General features: G+C 42.6%; 1 protein-coding gene across 3 annotated transcripts; it reads right to left on the bottom strand.

Moving 5' to 3' along the window:
• Positions 1–935: 935 nt before the first annotated feature.
• Positions 936–16,665, bottom strand: SH2D1A (SH2 domain containing 1A). Of its 3 annotated transcripts, none has more exons than XM_057425203.1 (5): positions 16,472–16,665; positions 15,509–15,803; positions 3,886–3,949; positions 1,506–1,641; positions 936–1,165 (listed from the first exon to the last, which is right to left on the bottom strand). In XM_057425203.1, exons 2-5 carry the CDS (start codon positions 15,643–15,645, stop codon positions 1,125–1,127), a joined length of 378 nt encoding a protein of 125 aa, XP_057281186.1. In that variant the 5' UTR covers positions 15,646–15,803; positions 16,472–16,665; the 3' UTR covers positions 936–1,124. The 3 variants fall into 3 exon arrangements, with proteins under 3 accessions (XP_057281186.1, XP_057281185.1, XP_057281187.1); XM_057425202.1 differs by lacking the exon at positions 16,472–16,665 and adding an exon at positions 16,258–16,405; XM_057425204.1 differs by lacking the exon at positions 16,472–16,665 and adding an exon at positions 16,197–16,232.
• Positions 16,666–17,249: the final 584 nt, after the last annotated feature.

The raw sequence follows: 17,249 nt of genomic DNA, 5'->3' as shown, positions 1-17,249 counted from the left end.
GGGATAAAAATACTATTGGAGAGAGGCAGGTGCTGCCTCAGGAACCACCACCAGCCCCATCAACCCCAGTGCCTCCCACTGTGCCGCCAAGCCATGCCTACCACCCTTTAACCACAGTGCAGACACAGCACTGTTTCCTGAAACAAGAGGGCTGTAGGACATCCAGTCTGTTCAAAAGGGTTTTCTAGTGTCTGGCAGTTCAAACAGGATGGTACCATAATGCTTGTTAAACCCGAGAGTAAGAGGCACATACTCCAAATTCCCTGGTAGCCACTTACTAAGCCTGCACAGCTGACGAGTCCTGTAGATCCAAACCTCTCCTCCAGCAGCAGCTGGAAAGACACAGGGATAAGTAAGGAAAAGTAGAGAAACTGTCACAAAAAAATAATTTATTTTGTTAAATTGTATGCAGGGGTGGTTTGTTTCAACTACACAGAACATCTGAAAGCAGAAACAATGCTCTCCACATCACTAGCTGGTCTCAGCTACTCAGTGCTTAAGCTTTTGATTGCTTGTGCAGACTACAAACTTTGTACATCTGTGCAGTGGTAGCCAGTTCTGATGCATTACAGAGCAGAGCACCTGACGTGATGGGAGATCAGTTAGCAGGGCTCCTCATGGGGCCACCTGTGGAATACCTGTAGGAACTGACAGACACACAGCCCACCCAAGGCTTTAATGTAAGCAATTTTGCTAAGGCTAAAGAAAGAAGAGGGCTTGACTTGCTCAGCTCTGCATAAATGACCAGAACAAAGCAAAGCAGAGTCCAAAGTGAAGTAACGTAAAATTAGTAACTAACTATTAATCAGGAACTAATACTGAAGTGAAAAATATTTTATACTTGAGTGCACAAAGATAAAAGAAGACATTACACTATTTAGTAGTTGATATTTTTTGTCTTCTGCTTGGGGGGGGGAATTAAAAGAAAATCCCCTGAAGTCAAAACATTCGGAAACCTAAAGCTTCTGAATTTTGAGTTAAAAATTCTACAAAATACACATTTCTGCAAATGTTACAAGAAAACTCATGGAGTTGTTTTAACTATCAGTGAATAGTTCTGTTCTAGAGCATGGATGAGAGGAGATACCGGAAGATATGGTTATGTCACACTTGGGGAAACATCTTCATGATGGCTGCGGGTGGAAGTCACGGCCTTCATTTCTCCCTAAGAAAAATAACCACAAAAATATGAAAGGATGAACACCGCACAAAAATCAGGAGGTTCGTACCTACAAGAGGGAGGGATGTGGGGAGGGAAGGTATCTACCGCCAGTATAGCACTCAGGAATACATATTCAAAATCCATTTTCTCATTGCACTGACAGGCCCTATCCCTAATGAGCACCTGGGTGCCAGCACTTCAATCACGTGGTAACAAAGTTATGACATATTTCTGTCAATGCTGGCTAGCCCGGGTCAAAGTTGCAAAATCTAAGACCTCCATCCCCACCGCCATGTAGGGCTCTGCTCAGCCAAGGCCAAATCTCCCTTCGCCCCATGAGTACCAGGAAGGTATTTGGCTTTCACGTGGTTGACGACGGGGTGCTGCAGAGGCGTTATGATGCCTTGGTCAGGTTTCTGGAAGGCCGAAATGAGGTTATGCACTTTCCGAAAGTGCCTCTGGTGGACGCCGGGTGCTGTCTGTAAAGTCAAAGGGTGAGAGGTGAGAGAAGATGCTGGATGCTGAGCTCTATGCCAGGCATGGAAGGCTTGTCCCCAGAAAAGCACACACACCCCACAGGGAAGGAGTCAGCCCTTCTACTTAGACCTCCTGATGTGCCAACCTAAGCTGAATCAATGAGCCTTCTTCCCCTCCCTGCACTAAGAGCAGTTTCCAGCTGTGTGGTCATGTAAGGTTGGAAAAGGGACAATTTCTTAATCACTGCAAGAGAAACCCAGAGCCTGCCATGCTTATTAGGCAAATTCCCAAATGATCGTCTGCTATTTCTGACCGTGACTTATTGCAGCCAGTGATTTAACCTCCAGCCTTGGGTTTATCAGTAAGATACTTCCAGCCTGGAAATAAATAAGACAATCTAGAGAGCTACCTGGCATTTACTGGGTAGCAGGAGTCCTCATGCCACTCAATTCAGGCATGGACACAATCTTTTTATGAGACTTTCTCTGAGCATTTAGTACTGCTCTATGTGTTCATTGAGTGTTCTGTCTACCTCTTTACAAAGGCAGCAGCAAAATGTTACCTATTTATTGGAAGTGGGAGTTTTTCTGTCTTTCTATATTAGCATCCCTTCAAACACTGTGAAATGAAACTGTGCCTGCTTTTAATAAAAGATCCAATGTTTCTGCTAAATCCTTCAGGGCGTTCTCCTCCCTACCAAAGTCATGGGAGGACAAGTATAGGTCCTGCTGGCATAGTCCCAGCCAAGGGACCCTGCTCGCTCTCATCAGTGTAGCGGGGTAAATGCTGCCTCCCTGGCACTAGCTGGAAGCTTCACACTGGCTGGGATTTTACCAGTGCTGTTTTAATTTCCCTGCCTCCTCCTTGAAAGATGGGTGTGACCCGAGCTTGTCAGAGACTAACCAGCCCCAGGAAGGACGCAGAGACAGGAAAGCATCAGCTGCAGCTGCAGCCTGGTTTGGCTGCTGTTTCTAACAGCTGAGGCCAGCATGTTCTTAGCAGCATTTACTTAAAGGTTCCTGTTTGCTTAATGGAAGGGTTGGTATCACAGATCTGTAGCTATCCTTGCAGAGGGATGTATTGAGAGATGTACTGGGAGTCCTGGTCTTTCAGGACACCTACGCTGTAAAACACAAAGTTTGCCTAAAATACAGTGAGGGGAAACCCAAGACCCACACATAGGAAACCAGTGGAGGTCATGGGGGAGGAGTTGTAGCAGGCCTCTGTAACACCAGACTGCAGATCCTGACATTACCTGGGGTCAAAGCAGGCTGCATCCTTGCTCAGGGAGATATCCTCCACAGGTCCCTGGGGATCCCAGCATCCTTCCTGAGACACCAGTGCTTACCCTGGCACATTGGGTGCACTACCACCCCCAGCCTGTCCCAAGAAACCTCCCACTTGGACCGTACAAATCTACAGCATCTTCCCATTCCTGCCTTACAGGAATGAAGGAGCAAATTCTCCCTGGGTACCACTCCCAGGGGTGACGCAGATAATTATTTGCTCCTCAGTAATGTGAGTCACTTTTACTCCCCAGTCTGCTTCTGAGTAACCCCAGGAATTAGTTTTGTATTCCAGACCACTCCTACTGTAATAACGGCCAAGGAATTAGGCCTGTCTCGAAGTTATTTAATGTTTGCAATCAGTGTTCATTAATGTGCAATTTAAGTATGAATTAATACACAGAGTACATCCAACCAACAAGACCTTCATAAAAGAAACACAGGTTAGCATCCGATTCCTTCAACACAAATACTTGTCTGTATTGCAAGTAATGTTAATTCTACACTTGAATTACCAGTTTCTTATCAGATGGGTGAAAATGCATTTTGTAGCAAGTTTCAGCTACCCTATGTATGTTTTGCACCAATGATGAATTAATTTGGAGATAAATTAACTTTAAAACACCATAGATTGAAAATAATTTCCTCAAATATTCTGATATTGATGATGTGTGGGATTGTAGGAACCAGATTGTACCTGTCAAATGATAAAATCACAATATTTTTGTCACTTAAAATGATGCAAAATAATGCACTATTGCATTATGCAACAGCTGAAATGTAACAGGGAATTAATTTACGAGTTCAAGACTGTCAGACATGGCACCAAGACATCTTACTGTTGGGCACACTCAAAATCGATTACGCAAAAACATGAATAATTTTAACATATTTCATTTAATCAATACAAACATCAAACAGGAAGTAGAAATTTTCAGAAGAGAAAGGAGAAGTACACACCTCAGCACACCAGGACCCAGTTTCTGTCTTGGACAGTCTGTAGGTATAAACATAACCTTGATGCCTGTGGAAGGAAAAAAATCAACAGGTATTTATTATTCATTTCTACCGTCAGGGTTCACGAGAGGCACACTCTGTTATATTGGAGCCAGTTCATCTGCTAACTGCTCCTTAAAAATAAATTCACCCATAAAGGCTCTAGGTAGATAAAAAAACCTGAGACACAGGTCAGAAGCTACTGGGTTCTTTCAGGATGAGAGGAACTGGTCTGACTCAGACCTAGTTTAGCAATATCCAGGTAGTCCAAGTTAAGTGATGCTGCTTTCATTCCTGCCTCAGCATTTTGTTTTATTTTTCACTGACCTCCTTTTACTGACACACACCAGACATACTTTCCTTGGAAAAAAGAGAAGGTGGATTATTGAAATATAGTATTACTGTCTTGTGATTCATTTAAATGCAGATGTTCCCAGAAGCAATAGCATGAATGTAATTTATTTGGAAAGCTAGACCCACACAAGCGAGGAAAATTACTTTGCCTTGCCCGTATATTTCTAATCCTCAAAAACCGACAAAAGAGACTTACAGGAGTATGAAATCTTCCTTCTTTCTAAATCTGAGTCTTTCAAGAATAACACAAGATATACTTGTGTCCAGACTCAGTCTTGCTTCTCTTATGAACCCAACACAGTGAATGATTTACATGGTAGATTATTATACTGGTATCGAAAAATATACCTCAAAAGCAGAGACAATCAATACTAGTTCCATGAGTACAACATTAGTTTAGATGGTATCACGTAAGAAAGTTTGTATTTCATATTACATAGATTTACATAAATACACAGCAGGATTTTAGGGACCATTCTCTATTCCAGTAACAATTCTTGTTCTTAAGAAAGCAGAAAAATACTGTATTTCTTTCCAATTACACAGGGTATTATAGTAGTTACTACAGAATAGCAGAAACCATCAATGACACAGGTAGCGTATGATTGCAATTACTTATGCTCAGTGTCATGGTTCCGGGATAAATTCTTGTTGAAAACTCATTACAGCAACCTTTGCGAAGCAATGTCTGATATAATTTACCCAAGCAGGAAGTTGTTAACAGTTGTCATACTGCTACAACCCCACAACAAAACTGCCTGGTGTGATTTGTGAGCTCTCCCCCAGCACTTGACTCCCACTGTGATTAAATACAGAGGCAGAAGACACAGGGTCGCTCCCTCCTGTCAGAGCTGCTGCAGGGTTGAGCTCCCTGAGGCACTGCCCTCCTCCTATGTACGGAAATACACCTGACACAGACCCCTAATCCCACGACTTCGTCCACCTCTTCATGTTAACCAAGGGAGCTTTGTCCCCAGAGACACAACTTTCCACCTGGCACCAGATGGACATGAAAAGTGGCCAGCCATGCTCACTGCATGAAAACCTACAGAGGAAAACAGATGCTGCTACCCCACTTCTTCCCTCAGCAATTCAACTGCTGCAGTCTGTCAGGACCCTTGGGACAAGATGTGAACAACCTGTTGTGGCTGCAGGAGGGGAAAGGACGTAGAAGGACAATGCTGTTCTCCTGTCCGTACCATGGTACAACCATCACTGGTGTTTGAGGACACTGTTCAAGCCCAGTTGCTTGAAAGCTCATCCCTCTAAGCTACTAGATATGTCCATGTTCAGGGAATCCAATGTCTCCCATTAGGGGCCTTAGTCAATCTCATACTATCACATCCTTTCTCAAAACCTCCAAGAGCTCTGCCTGTATTGTCAGCTTTTCACGAGTAGCTGATATTCACACTAATCTTTTCTCTTTAGAAATCACATAGGGCTTTTCTGCATGTGTGTATGTACCATGCCAGCCAATATATGGTTACTGAAAGAAACATTTTACAGCCCATAGTGTCCCCTCTCTTTGAGGTGAGTACTTGACCATCCCCACAGTGGATTTTTGTCAAGCCTCAAACCCAACAGAATCACTCTGTAAAAATCTAAAATTCATTCTCTTTCCTCCTGTTTTTAATAATACACTGTGCATCTTACCCATGTTTGTTCTTGATTGTCCCAAAGCATTCCAACTGCTTCAATCTCTTTAAAATCTAATTTTTCCACAAATGGCTCAGTTATCTGGAAAGCTACTACCATCTGTCATTTCTTTCATCATTCTGTCTACTTAAAAGATTGCATGACTTGAAGTGGTTGAGGGACTGGGGTGCTGCCCTGACTCTGAAAAGCCTGATGGCTTTCAGCACTTTGCCAGTAGAGTTTACTAAGCTGGATAAATTGAAAAATAGAGGTCAGATAGAGTAATCTTGAGGGCCAAAGCAAGGTGGGGTACAAGATGGGCACCTACCCTGCATTCTATTAAAAATCCCACTGCAAAATATTTCAACCAAGCCCAGAGAAAGCAGAAAGGATAGATCACATTAAAAACCCAGGAGATACAGAAAAAGGAACAAGAATTGGGGAACATGGATACAGCGTGGAGAATGGGAGGAGTATGACATTAACTAGCACAGCCATGTGAGAGAACAAGTGAGAGCTCACCACTCACCTGGCAAATGCACATTTTTGTTCCAGAGGAGGAAAGACTGAAAGGCCTGAAGGGCTTCGCTGTGCTTATGTTGAAAACCACAACATTATCTTCAGTTGTTAGTTCAGAAGCTCTCAGTAAACACAGTCACTGTAGATGGGAGATGGCCCAGGACCACCAGACCTGCTTCTTTAAAGGACATGCAGAAGAAGGGAGGAGGATGCATTTTGCTAAGAAGCTCAACAGCTAGATCTTCCAATCTAAATACTTTCCACTGGGATCCTTTTTTCCACTAAATGAATTGCAGCTCTTCTGATAAGTACTCACCCAGTGAACATGATCTTATCAAAACTTTCTGTTAAGCAGCAGGAACTTACTTCATTACCACTTCAAAGTACTTTTTTACCTTCCAAGTGCGAGTGACAGGATTTTGATGAGCTACATTCTCCCGTGAGAAAGGTTTTATGATTTTATGATTTAAACTACTCAGCATGAGATCAATGTGGACTGAAGGAAGATCAAGGTGGTTTTCTTAAAACAAAACTTAAGTGCAAAAATTAAAATTGAAATCATATAGAACATTTCCTTCCAAAGAGCAAAACTTAGCACCGGACAAAAGCAGGTGGAAAAGTGCATTTACTGGACTTTAGGTCTCAGGAGATAAGAAATTCCCCAGCCAGCATGAAGGGACAGCTCAGGTTTCTGCATTTTACTCAGTTCAGGGGAGAAAACAGGCTCCTAGTGTGACATAATGTTCCTACATGTGGTGTGGCCACGTAGCTAAAGTCAAAACACAAACCCTCTGTGGCCTGGACATGCTGCTAGTCCCTTAGGGCCTCTCACACAGCTTATACTTTGAAGCCATTACCGTTGAGATGCAGGACAAGTTTATCTCTCAGTGACTCTGATGGACAAAATCAACAGGAGATGGACACATGTCACTGAGAGAAGGGTTTCAAACAGCACTTTTATGGTGACACTGGCATACCAGCATAACCTGTAGAAGGACCACCTCTTGACACCCAGGCAAAGACCCAATGAAGGGCTCCCCCATCCCCTCATCAGGCCAAGGACAGCCACAAGCCTCACTCACTGCTCTTTGATGCCAGTGAAACTCAAGGGACAGAAGCAATAGTAAATTAACAGCTTGATGAATGAGGCCCTATAAATTTTTGATCAAAGGCAAAAAATGCCAAAATGGTGATGAGAGGAAGCAAAAAACAGCCAATGCTGTAAGGAAAATATTGGATAGCACTTACTTACACTTTGCTCACCACTGATTATATTTTTATGTCATCCCACTTACTTTTTCATCTCTGTAACAAAGGATGTGTTACACCAGCTGGGAACTGCACTAGCACTGTCTCTGTTGCAATGCTGGGAAAACTTTGTCAAAGGGGAATCTAGAAAAAGTTGCTATTACAGGAAACAGTCCACTTCATAATATAGGCTTTTTTCTTTATAGCTACCCAATTCCTCTCAACGAGCTACAAAGAAATCATTCACAGATGACATACTGAGACAGCATCTGTCTACCTGTCTTCTCCACTCCTCCTTTTCAGCTGTGATCAGATTTGTTAAAGCTCCATTTGCTTTAACAGGTGAGTAATTACAATCTTCTGCACCATTGAAATAGCCAGAGGATATTAACAGCATGCTGCAGATTAAAATTAACCATGACATTTCAGCTGCATGGTATATTTTAAAATCATTTCCAAATGTTTTGTATCTCAGTTGGGAAATTTTATTAAACTAATTTGTATTCATTCCTGGGTCCAGAATGGAACAAATATAAAGGGAGAAAGTCTAGAGAGACAGGAGAAAGCCATGTCAGCAATAAACAACATTAATTTCTTCCTCTTTGCATAACTTTCTCTTCTGATGTCTTTACACAGCTTTTCTTACCTGGTACATTTGCATCCTGACCTTATTTTGGAATTTCAGTTTACAATATTGCTTAAGAATCAGACAGTGGTGTGGCCTACAAACAGTGGTCCCGAGTATTATATTCTGCCCACTCCCAGTCTCCTAAGACTTTGCCACATTTCAGCCTTTCAGGCTGATTTTTTGTTTCTTTGGTGTTTGCCTCAACCTTATTTAGGGATGGAGAATGCAGAAGTACCAGAAAAAGGGACATGTTAGACAAAACAATGCTTTTTCCATGCACTTGTATCTGGCATCTTGGAAAGGAAGATTGGGACTGGGTGGAGTGGGTGTGGAAGGAAAGAAAAGGGGACCTGTGTCTATGCAAGCTGGCCAAGGAAAATTGAACCCTGGGAGAAAGTAAGACTACATGAGTAAGGAAAGGGATATACAAAGCTGAAGCATGAAGGGGCTTGAACTGGGAGCAGCACAAAATGCTGGAGCAGTGAAAAATCCAGGAATAGAAGATAGGTGGTTTGGAAACAGAAAGTATGAAAATAGGAAACAGCCATGCAGTGCAAAGCAATACAAGCAAAGTCTGCAGGTTGTACAGAATGACACAGGGTAGTCTCAAAACCCATACCTATTCCCCTCACATTGGGAACCCAACAGATACTGCAGATGTGAGCTTCCTGTGTCACAGTTTCTCTGAAACAGAGTTAAACTTTTCATCTCACAAACTGAGATAATGCTTAGAAACCACTTGACACTATGGAGATGAGTCCAATAGGAGAGGTCCTGGGTTACTTCCAGAGTAGGGGTCACTGGCACACAGCACATACCATAGTGAGAGGTCAAGTTGCAGCTGCTTCTGTCTTATCCAGAGGTGTTTGATGTAGGTTGCAGGTCAGCTCCTGAATGGTCTGAAGAACCAACCTCAAGCAGCATCCCAGTGGTCAACCCTGGCATGGGCACCAAAAAGGCTACAGAGGTGGGAGACGGCTACCACAGAACCAGAACTTATGAGGTCAGGGGAATGAATCCACAGCAGTACCTGAGAGCCTGCACATCCCACATGTATGTTCATCAAGGTCTCCCCTGCCCAGGGTACCCCTGAGCTTCATGGCCTCCCCCCATGCAGGTTGACAGCTGCCAACATGATGCAAAAGTCAATCCAACCATTCACTTCAACTTCTTTCTTTTTCTTCTTTTTTCCTTTTTAATTGTTATCTTTCTGCTTGGTTTGTTAATCATGGAAAGGCCAAAAAGTCCTGTTACTTAATGTAGGAGAAAATCCTATTTAAGCTTACATCTCCCCACTCTGTCCCAGAATTTACATTTTCTGGTTGACAAGCAACCTGGTTCCTGCTTTATTTAGGTCTCAGACATACAATCAAGGTACAGCAACTTAGCAATTACCACCCATCAGCTAACCCATGCTGAAGAAATAGCACTCACATGGAGGTGATGTGCAATCTACAAGCTCTATGTCAGCAAGAGTGAATAAAATATTTTATATCAGTGTTTATATCATCTTAAAAGCTCGAGTTACTGTAGCTTAACTCACAGCAGTGCTCTATACACACCCACTTGAGTTTACACTTCTATCACTGATTCCCCTACCAACACTTGTGGCAAAAAATTACCCGTGAAACTGAATCAGTAACTAACATTAGCTTGCTGTAATGCTGTGGCATTATGAAACAAATGCACTATCATCTTGATTTTCTCTTCTGAAATCAACAAAAGCTTGAAAGTGCAAGTCAAAGCTTGTGAAATGTCTCTGAATTTATGCACAGATTTCTGTGGAAGATTGTCACTAGTTGAACACTCCAAACCCTCAGTAGAAATGCCACTGATTTACATAAAGAGCAAGAGAGTAGCCTTTCTGAGCAGGGTTTATGTTGGTCTGGTACAAAGTGATGCCAGCCAAAAGCAATACCTCAAAAAGGAATTTCTTCAAATTTGGAAATAAAATGAGAATTTATTTAAATCTAAGATGTTAAATAGAAGAAACTTACTTTATGGCGGGCTAGTAACTAAGCTTCATGAATTACTTCCAAAATAGTATCTCACAAAAGCAAAAACTCATGAAATAGCGTTATGTGGTGAAATCTCTTTCATCACTTTAGGCAAAACTCACAAGAACTGCAATACACTAACAATAGCCCTGTAAAGGTTACTCTTCAGTATTTCTATGAAACTTTTCCTGTTTCTTTCAGAGCAGGTAGGCACAATCTAACTATAAAAATCCCTGAACCAGAAATTGTTGCTTCAACTAAACCCTCAAAACTCAAGCTTACAAAATGGGGGTAGAGTTTATATAGGTACTGCTACCTAATGATTGTACCCATTCTGTCATGTACAGATTCATTGGTGTAGCACTTATCCACCATTCAGGCTGTCTGCCTTTCTAAAATCTTTCCAATAAAAGCCATTGGAATATCCGAAGGCCATTAGCCAAGTTATTCTCAGCAAAGACAAAGCTCACTGATTAGCAGGGAGCTAAAATACTCACCTCAGGAGAATATGTCACTGTGCTGTGGAAAACTTTTTTCAAAGCTGAAAATAGTGTGTGATATTTACAATGGCAACCGTGAATTGAGGGCTTCCTCCTCAGAGAGAAGCTTTTGTTCCAAATTACATTTTAAATGATGATTATGTGCAGTGTTATAATAAACGTAATTATTCTGCCACTTCTATCAAAAATATTACATAGGCAACAAAAGAAATGCTAAGCTGAAGCTGGCTCATGATCCTGTATCACACCTTGACTATACAGCTGATATATCTGATGCATCAGAAAGGTTCAGCACGTTGCGTGAACTTGTGTGCTGTGGTTATGGTGACAGAAAAAATAGCACGCATAAAATCTGATAGGACTGCAGCCATCCCTGTTGCCATTGCTGCTGCTTCAAGAGCTCTAAACAGATTTCTATTTCAGCTTTCAATTATTCTCCACAAATTGAATGCAGCACAGTACATGAACAGCTGGTTAGAAACAAATAATCAAAACATACAGTTTGACAAGTGTGTCATCTTTAGCTTACTTAAAGTTCTGAAGCAACTACTAACATACCAAGTATTTTCAAGCATATTAATTTTAAGACCCAAATTACGAATGCTTTATCTTTGCCAGTTCAGGAATGAGCTGCTTGTTTCTGCATGTGTGTTCATACATCTGTAAAGGAAAGTGGTGCTTTTGGCACTCTCAGGCATTTTATTTATGCATTTTCCAGGCGCAGATTAAGAGGCTGCTTCTCAAACTACCCACCATTACTGTGGCCTGTGTCCCCCATTGACATTAGGAGTGGTGTGCACAGAGGGTTTCTGAGAGTTCTAAAAGCATCAAATGGGGTATTGAGCCAAGAGGGAACCAGAGCAGTAAAGAAAGCTCCCTGGAACAATCAGGTTTTGATACTAAAACCCTGGTGTACTGCATGTACTCTTTACCATGTTTACAGGGAATACATGTATATGTTTTAATGCACATGCATTTTCTTCTGGCCCAGTTACCAAGAACAGCAAAATTCTTCTTGCTTTTCAATGCAACACTAAAGAATTTCCAGAAAAATATTACGCTCCTCTGTTGACACACTCAAAATGTGATGAACAACATCCTTAAAGTACATCGATAATTTAATAATCTTCATACAGTGAAGATCTTGGGAGAATTTGGTATTAAAAAACTTCAACAAAGACTGCAGGCACCACCTCTGTAAGACCCCCAAGGGACAATCTGGTGTTTGGTTGCAAACCAAAACCTTTCCATTCTTCTATGCAGAGTTTAATTGTGGTCTTCTATATTTATAAAAGTGGGTTCTTAGTGCGTTGCCACAGCCACACCAAAAAAAAGCTGTTCTTTGAAGGCTTGCAGACATGCCATGGCACACTGTAACTTCGGACAGCAGAAAGCAACATTCAAAGATAAAGCAACACTTCAGGAGAAACAAAGAAGAGAGAAGCAGTTTTCTAGCCAAATGCTCCAACAACAAGGTCCTGCCTGCCGCAGTTACCCATCTTTGTAGGTCAGGTTTTATGTTACTACCTGTCTCTTTTATGCTTGCCCTGTAAAATCAGTCACAAGGGATTCATGAAGTCTTTGACTCGTCTCCTTTTTAAAGGTCAGGGCTCTGCTTTTTAATTGGAAACGCAAAAGGTGAATGAGCCTGATCGTGAACACTGGTGCCCTTCTTATGTGCCTTAGGAGGCTCAAAGACTTCCAAAATACGTTGAGGATTTGTAGGGGTGCCCAGGGGGGAAAGGTGTTATGGAAGTGGTGGCATTACAGATTTATGCAGTTGTTTGTTCAGAAAACAAAGGTGTTGTTTGAGCCTAAGCAATGCAGTGGCAGTCATAGGATTTTCCAGTTACTGTACCTGGACCTGGAAGTGCAGAGTGGCCACCTACATGATTTCAAGCTGATGACAGTATTGACATCCAAATATTTGTTAAATGACTTTTTTTCTTTTCATCAGAAATGTGCCTTTTGATTTTGACAACTCCCTTTTTCCCCCATTGTGGAAAAAAAAGATCCTTAAGAAGAAATTGTCATTAGAAAGATGTAAAATATTTTGTTTAGCCTTGGTACATACTGCAATATATCTAATGACTGAACAGCTTTGCCTCCAGTATATACATGTTTTGCCTGATCTTGATATATCTGGGTATTACTAGAGTGATCTTCAGCATGGATTCTGAACTGAAATTTAAATTTCTGAATAACTTTTTTATTCCTAATAATCCCATTATTTGCTTAGATGGAAATATAAAACAGCAGAGAAATACCTTCTCTTTTACTTTTCTTCTTTCCTTTTTTTTTTTAGCACTGAATACAGCAACAGCATGTTTGCCAGTTTTCACCAAAGCTCTCATGCACATACACGGTTGCCACCTGTTTAATCTCTGTGCAGGATGTCCAGAATGGAATTTGGAGGGTTGGGTCCATTGCTTTATTTTGCTAAAGCTCGGTTTAGCATCCTCCATTGAATACTTATCTACATCTGTCCTGCCTTCCCTACTTGCTCCCACTAGAGTCCTCCCTGCTTTGGCAAATTTTTGCCTGCCAAAGCACTTCTCTAGTTTATGGACTACATTTCTTTCAATTGCCATTGCTATCTTCAATGTGAGACGATTTCCTGGTATCTTTACGATAACCGTCTCCACAGTTATTGTGTGATATGCTTTTTACCGTATCTTCTATTTCTTACACAATGCTCTGAATTGAAATATTAAGAAGCATTAGAACCAAGGGTTAGATGTAGCATTTTCAGGCACCTTTCTGTCTATATCAGATCATAGTCATCATAGCATTTTTTATTTAATTTTTTGCCTGGATTTATCCAAGATGTTATTGAAACTTTCCCTTATAAAAGCTTTATTGAGGATACATGTTCTATAAGAAGTCTGCATAACATTCACCAGTAATATTTTTTGCTTTTACCCTTTTGCTTATCATATATATGTTTGAACACAACATAACATGAAGACATGAATGGCACGTAATTTCCAGAAACAATTAAGTAGGGTTATGTTTCTCACTGGAGTGTCTTTTCTTCCAAAGACTGCAGAGCTTCATAATTAGCACTCTTTTCTGTTCTTTTTTTTTTCATTTTATATATTTCATTCATAAAATTTCTTCCAAAAGACCTAAATTACCGCTAATACAGCAAAAAGTCCCAACTGATCGTGTGCAGATGAAAGACCTTGTTACATATCTACACCCTGATTTAGACTAATGATGGAGTGATTTTAGGATTCTCTATTTTATTCAGCATTGTAACATTCTGCCTGACCCCGTCTCTAACGCCTTAGTGTTTCACCTGCACTGAATGACTTCTGAGTGTTAAGGAGATATATCGCCATTTCCTCTGATGGTTATTTAAAAGAGATTCTGCTTTTATTGCCTATTCCCATCGTAGGAATCATAGCACTCCCTACCTCTTGCTATGTCTAGTCCATCTTCAAGATGCTCAAGCTGCTTCTTATTTCCCATTTTTCAGCTAGCTGTTAAGGTATTTGTTAGCAGTAGTGCCTACCTTGGTTATCCTGAGTTCAGGGAGAAAAAAATACATCTTCTGCCACAAAAATCTTCCCAAAAAGAAGGTTGGATATTGCTGGGTTGCCTGTGACCTTCTTGCATGCCTCCACTTATTGGTCTATAATAGGTGAATAATAACGATCACCCAAGGCTTAATTACATACTGTTGGAAACATATTCAAGACTTTTGGAGAAAATCTGACTCAGGAATTTTCTGTGCTTTTGCCAGGTACCTGAGTGCACTCTGTTAGCTAATTTCATGCTGGTTCTAAAATGGTTTTCTCTTTTATTCCTTCTCCTACTGAAGTGTCTCTTTAGCTGTGGTAGGCACATCTTTGTTCTTTTGAGGCAATTGTAATCATTAGAAAGCATTATCTCTCAGGACTTACTAGACTTCTGCTATTGCCAGAAGTAGGGTAATTAAATTGCCTCATTAGAATGAGGTCCTATGACTATGAAGTCCCTCAGCTCTCTCAGGGAATCCTCTCTACCCTCTGACAGACCATCCCATCAGATCTTTCTCCTTTCACCCTATTTGATGAAACATTTCCACTTAGTTTGTTACCCATCAGTATTTCATGTATTTTACAGCAGCTTACTTCAAGCCTGACAGCTCCTGGGACACACAGCCTGACTGACAGCATCCCAAAAGGCACATTCTGGATGACAGCAGTCCATGCTACCCTTCCCAATGGCAGGGGACACTAGGGATGTGGCTAAGCACATCCATGAGCACATTAGAGAAGCAGAAGTTGAGGGCAGAAAGCAAGAGGCAGCACACACCAGCACAAAGAGGCAGCACACACCAATCTGAGTGAAGTTGCCTAGCTCTTCTCCATGACCCCTCACTCGCCTTTACTGTGTGTTCCAGGCCTGCTTTCTTCTTTTAGGCCCGTAGGAAGCATAGGCTCTGCATGGCAAAACCTGCTCCTCTTTGCTCTGTAGAGGACTCCAAACCCCTTCTACATCCCTTCACCTTAAGTCAAGGTGAAGGAGCCAAGAGTCCCGCACATGTCTGCAAATAGTAATATTACAATGTATTTTGTCACCATTACATCGGAACACCCCATACTGTGGACACAAAGGTTGGAAATCAGCTACCCCCTGACCAGCCTATCCCGGCACCCTGTTCCCAGCCCCATTACCCTCGGCTGCCCTGCACTCCCAAGCAGCACCCCAGCACTCACAGCACACAGAGGCAGTAAACTCCTGGGATGCTCTCGCTGTCCCGCAGCAGGTAGCTGCCATCAGTACCCGCTGCCAGCAGCAGCTTTTCCCCAGCCTCACGGGTGATGCCACCATGGTAGATGGGCAGCGCATCCATGCTGTGGCCGTCACACACTGCGAGTGACTCTTCCCATGCGCGGCGTTGCCTCTTACTGCTCCCTCAGCCGTGTGCTCCCCTCAGCATCTCCATCTGAGTGGCAGATGTAAACAGGATGTGTTCACACCTCTGAAGCCTCTGCACAAGGTAAGACAGCACTGAGGGAAGAGTGAAGAACAAGCACAGCTGTTTTGTGTTGTTTTTTCCTTTTCCCCTTTTTGTAAGCTATAACGTCCCAATGGCATCACAGCTCGCACACAGAGGTGTCATTTCACTGCCCACCCCATGCAGCTCCCTGGGACATGATGAAGTACACGATGGCTGTGGGGTTGATGGCTGCCCAGGGTCAGGCAGGGAGGCCAGGACTGTGCCACCATTGTCAGTGCTTGTCTCCTCTGATGTTATCCCAAGGGGAGACAAAGAATAGTGAAACAGGACCCCAAAATCCTGTGCAAAGCAGGGGTTAAACCTCTTATTTTTATAATCCCCAGGGGTTTGAAACTGGAGGAAACAATCTGGCCTTGCTGTACGTGCCCCACCAGGCAACTCACCTCAGGTGCCAAGAACAGCCCCTGCTCCATGGCAGCTGCTCCAGTGCCTCACCTGATTTACCTCACCAGTGGTTATTTTCATAGGCTTTGGCGGTGTTCAGTCATTGTTAATGTCAGAGGTGCTCATTAGTTCTGCTTGGAGGCAGGCACAAGCCTCAGTGCAGGCAAGGAGGCCCCTCACATCCTTCCTGACTGCACCGATGCTGCTGCCACCTTCGTGTGGTGCACGAGCGGGCAGCCGAAATCCAGAGACATGTCTGACAGCCATGTCTCACCTACTGTGGCCACAGGCATTTCCTCAGTAACCTTGTCACTTGAAAGCTCCCAGACGCACGTGTTTGCACATGGGTCTGTTTGCAAACAAGCTGATAATGTGCTTTTATACCTCTGTAGATATTTCCACCCATGGAAAAACTGAGCATGTTTCCTGGGGGTGCTGCCCTCACAACCATGGCTACTGGGCCAGCCCCCATGGGCTGCAGGGAGCTCAGGGAGTAATTCATCCCTGTCTCGAGGCCACTGCACTCCCCAGTGAGCCACGTTCTCACATCTGGGCACATGAATAATAACTCACTAAAATACGGTAATAAGTACAGGCCATGCTTATGACTGATTCATTTTAAATTGAGTTTGCTAGTAGGACAGGGCAGAATGAAATCATCTCACCCAGGGGCTCACAGAATACTGTGTCCTGGTTGAAGGATCGATGAAAAAATAACTCTGTAGATACAGACATTTAATAGAAGCAGAGAATGGTTTGGGTTGGAAAGGACCTTAAGATCATCTGGTTCCAAACCCCCTTGCCATGGGCAGGGACACCTCACCCTAGACCCTATTGCCCAAGGCGCTGTCCAGCCTGGCCTTGAACACTGCCAACGATGGAGCATTTACCACTTCTCTGGGCAATCATTTCCAGTGCCTCACCAGCCTTACAGTAAAGAGGACGGTAAGGCACCATATCTGCCTTACATCTAACCTGAACTTCACTTGCTTCAGTTTCAGGAACAAAAATTCAATTAAAAAAAACATCAAAAATAAGGACTTCTCTGTTTG

The sequence above is a fragment of the Pezoporus wallicus genome, unplaced genomic scaffold, assembly GCF_028554395.1.
Source record: "Pezoporus wallicus isolate ANWC-B61680 ecotype Strahan unplaced genomic scaffold, APGP_CSIRO_Pwel_v1 scaffold_6445, whole genome shotgun sequence".
Taxonomy (NCBI): domain Eukaryota; kingdom Metazoa; phylum Chordata; class Aves; order Psittaciformes; family Psittacidae; genus Pezoporus; species Pezoporus wallicus.
The sequence above is the reverse complement of the archived record's forward strand: the minus strand, read 5'-3'. Positions and strand labels throughout refer to the sequence as shown.

Bases quoted from the DNA above. Each gene is read 5' to 3' on its own strand.
- SH2D1A (XM_057425203.1), bottom strand. From the start codon at position 15,645: ATGGATGCGCTGCCCATCTACCATGGTGGCATCACCCGTGAGGCTGGG. The intron at 3,950-15,508 runs GTGAGTGCTGGG...TTCCTTCCACAG, and splicing joins GTTTACTGCCTCTGTGTGCT to GCATCAAGGTTATGTTTATA. The intron at 1,642-3,885 runs GTGTGTACTTCT...TTGACTTTACAG, and splicing joins CTGGGTCCTGGTGTGCTGAG to ACAGCACCCGGCGTCCACCA.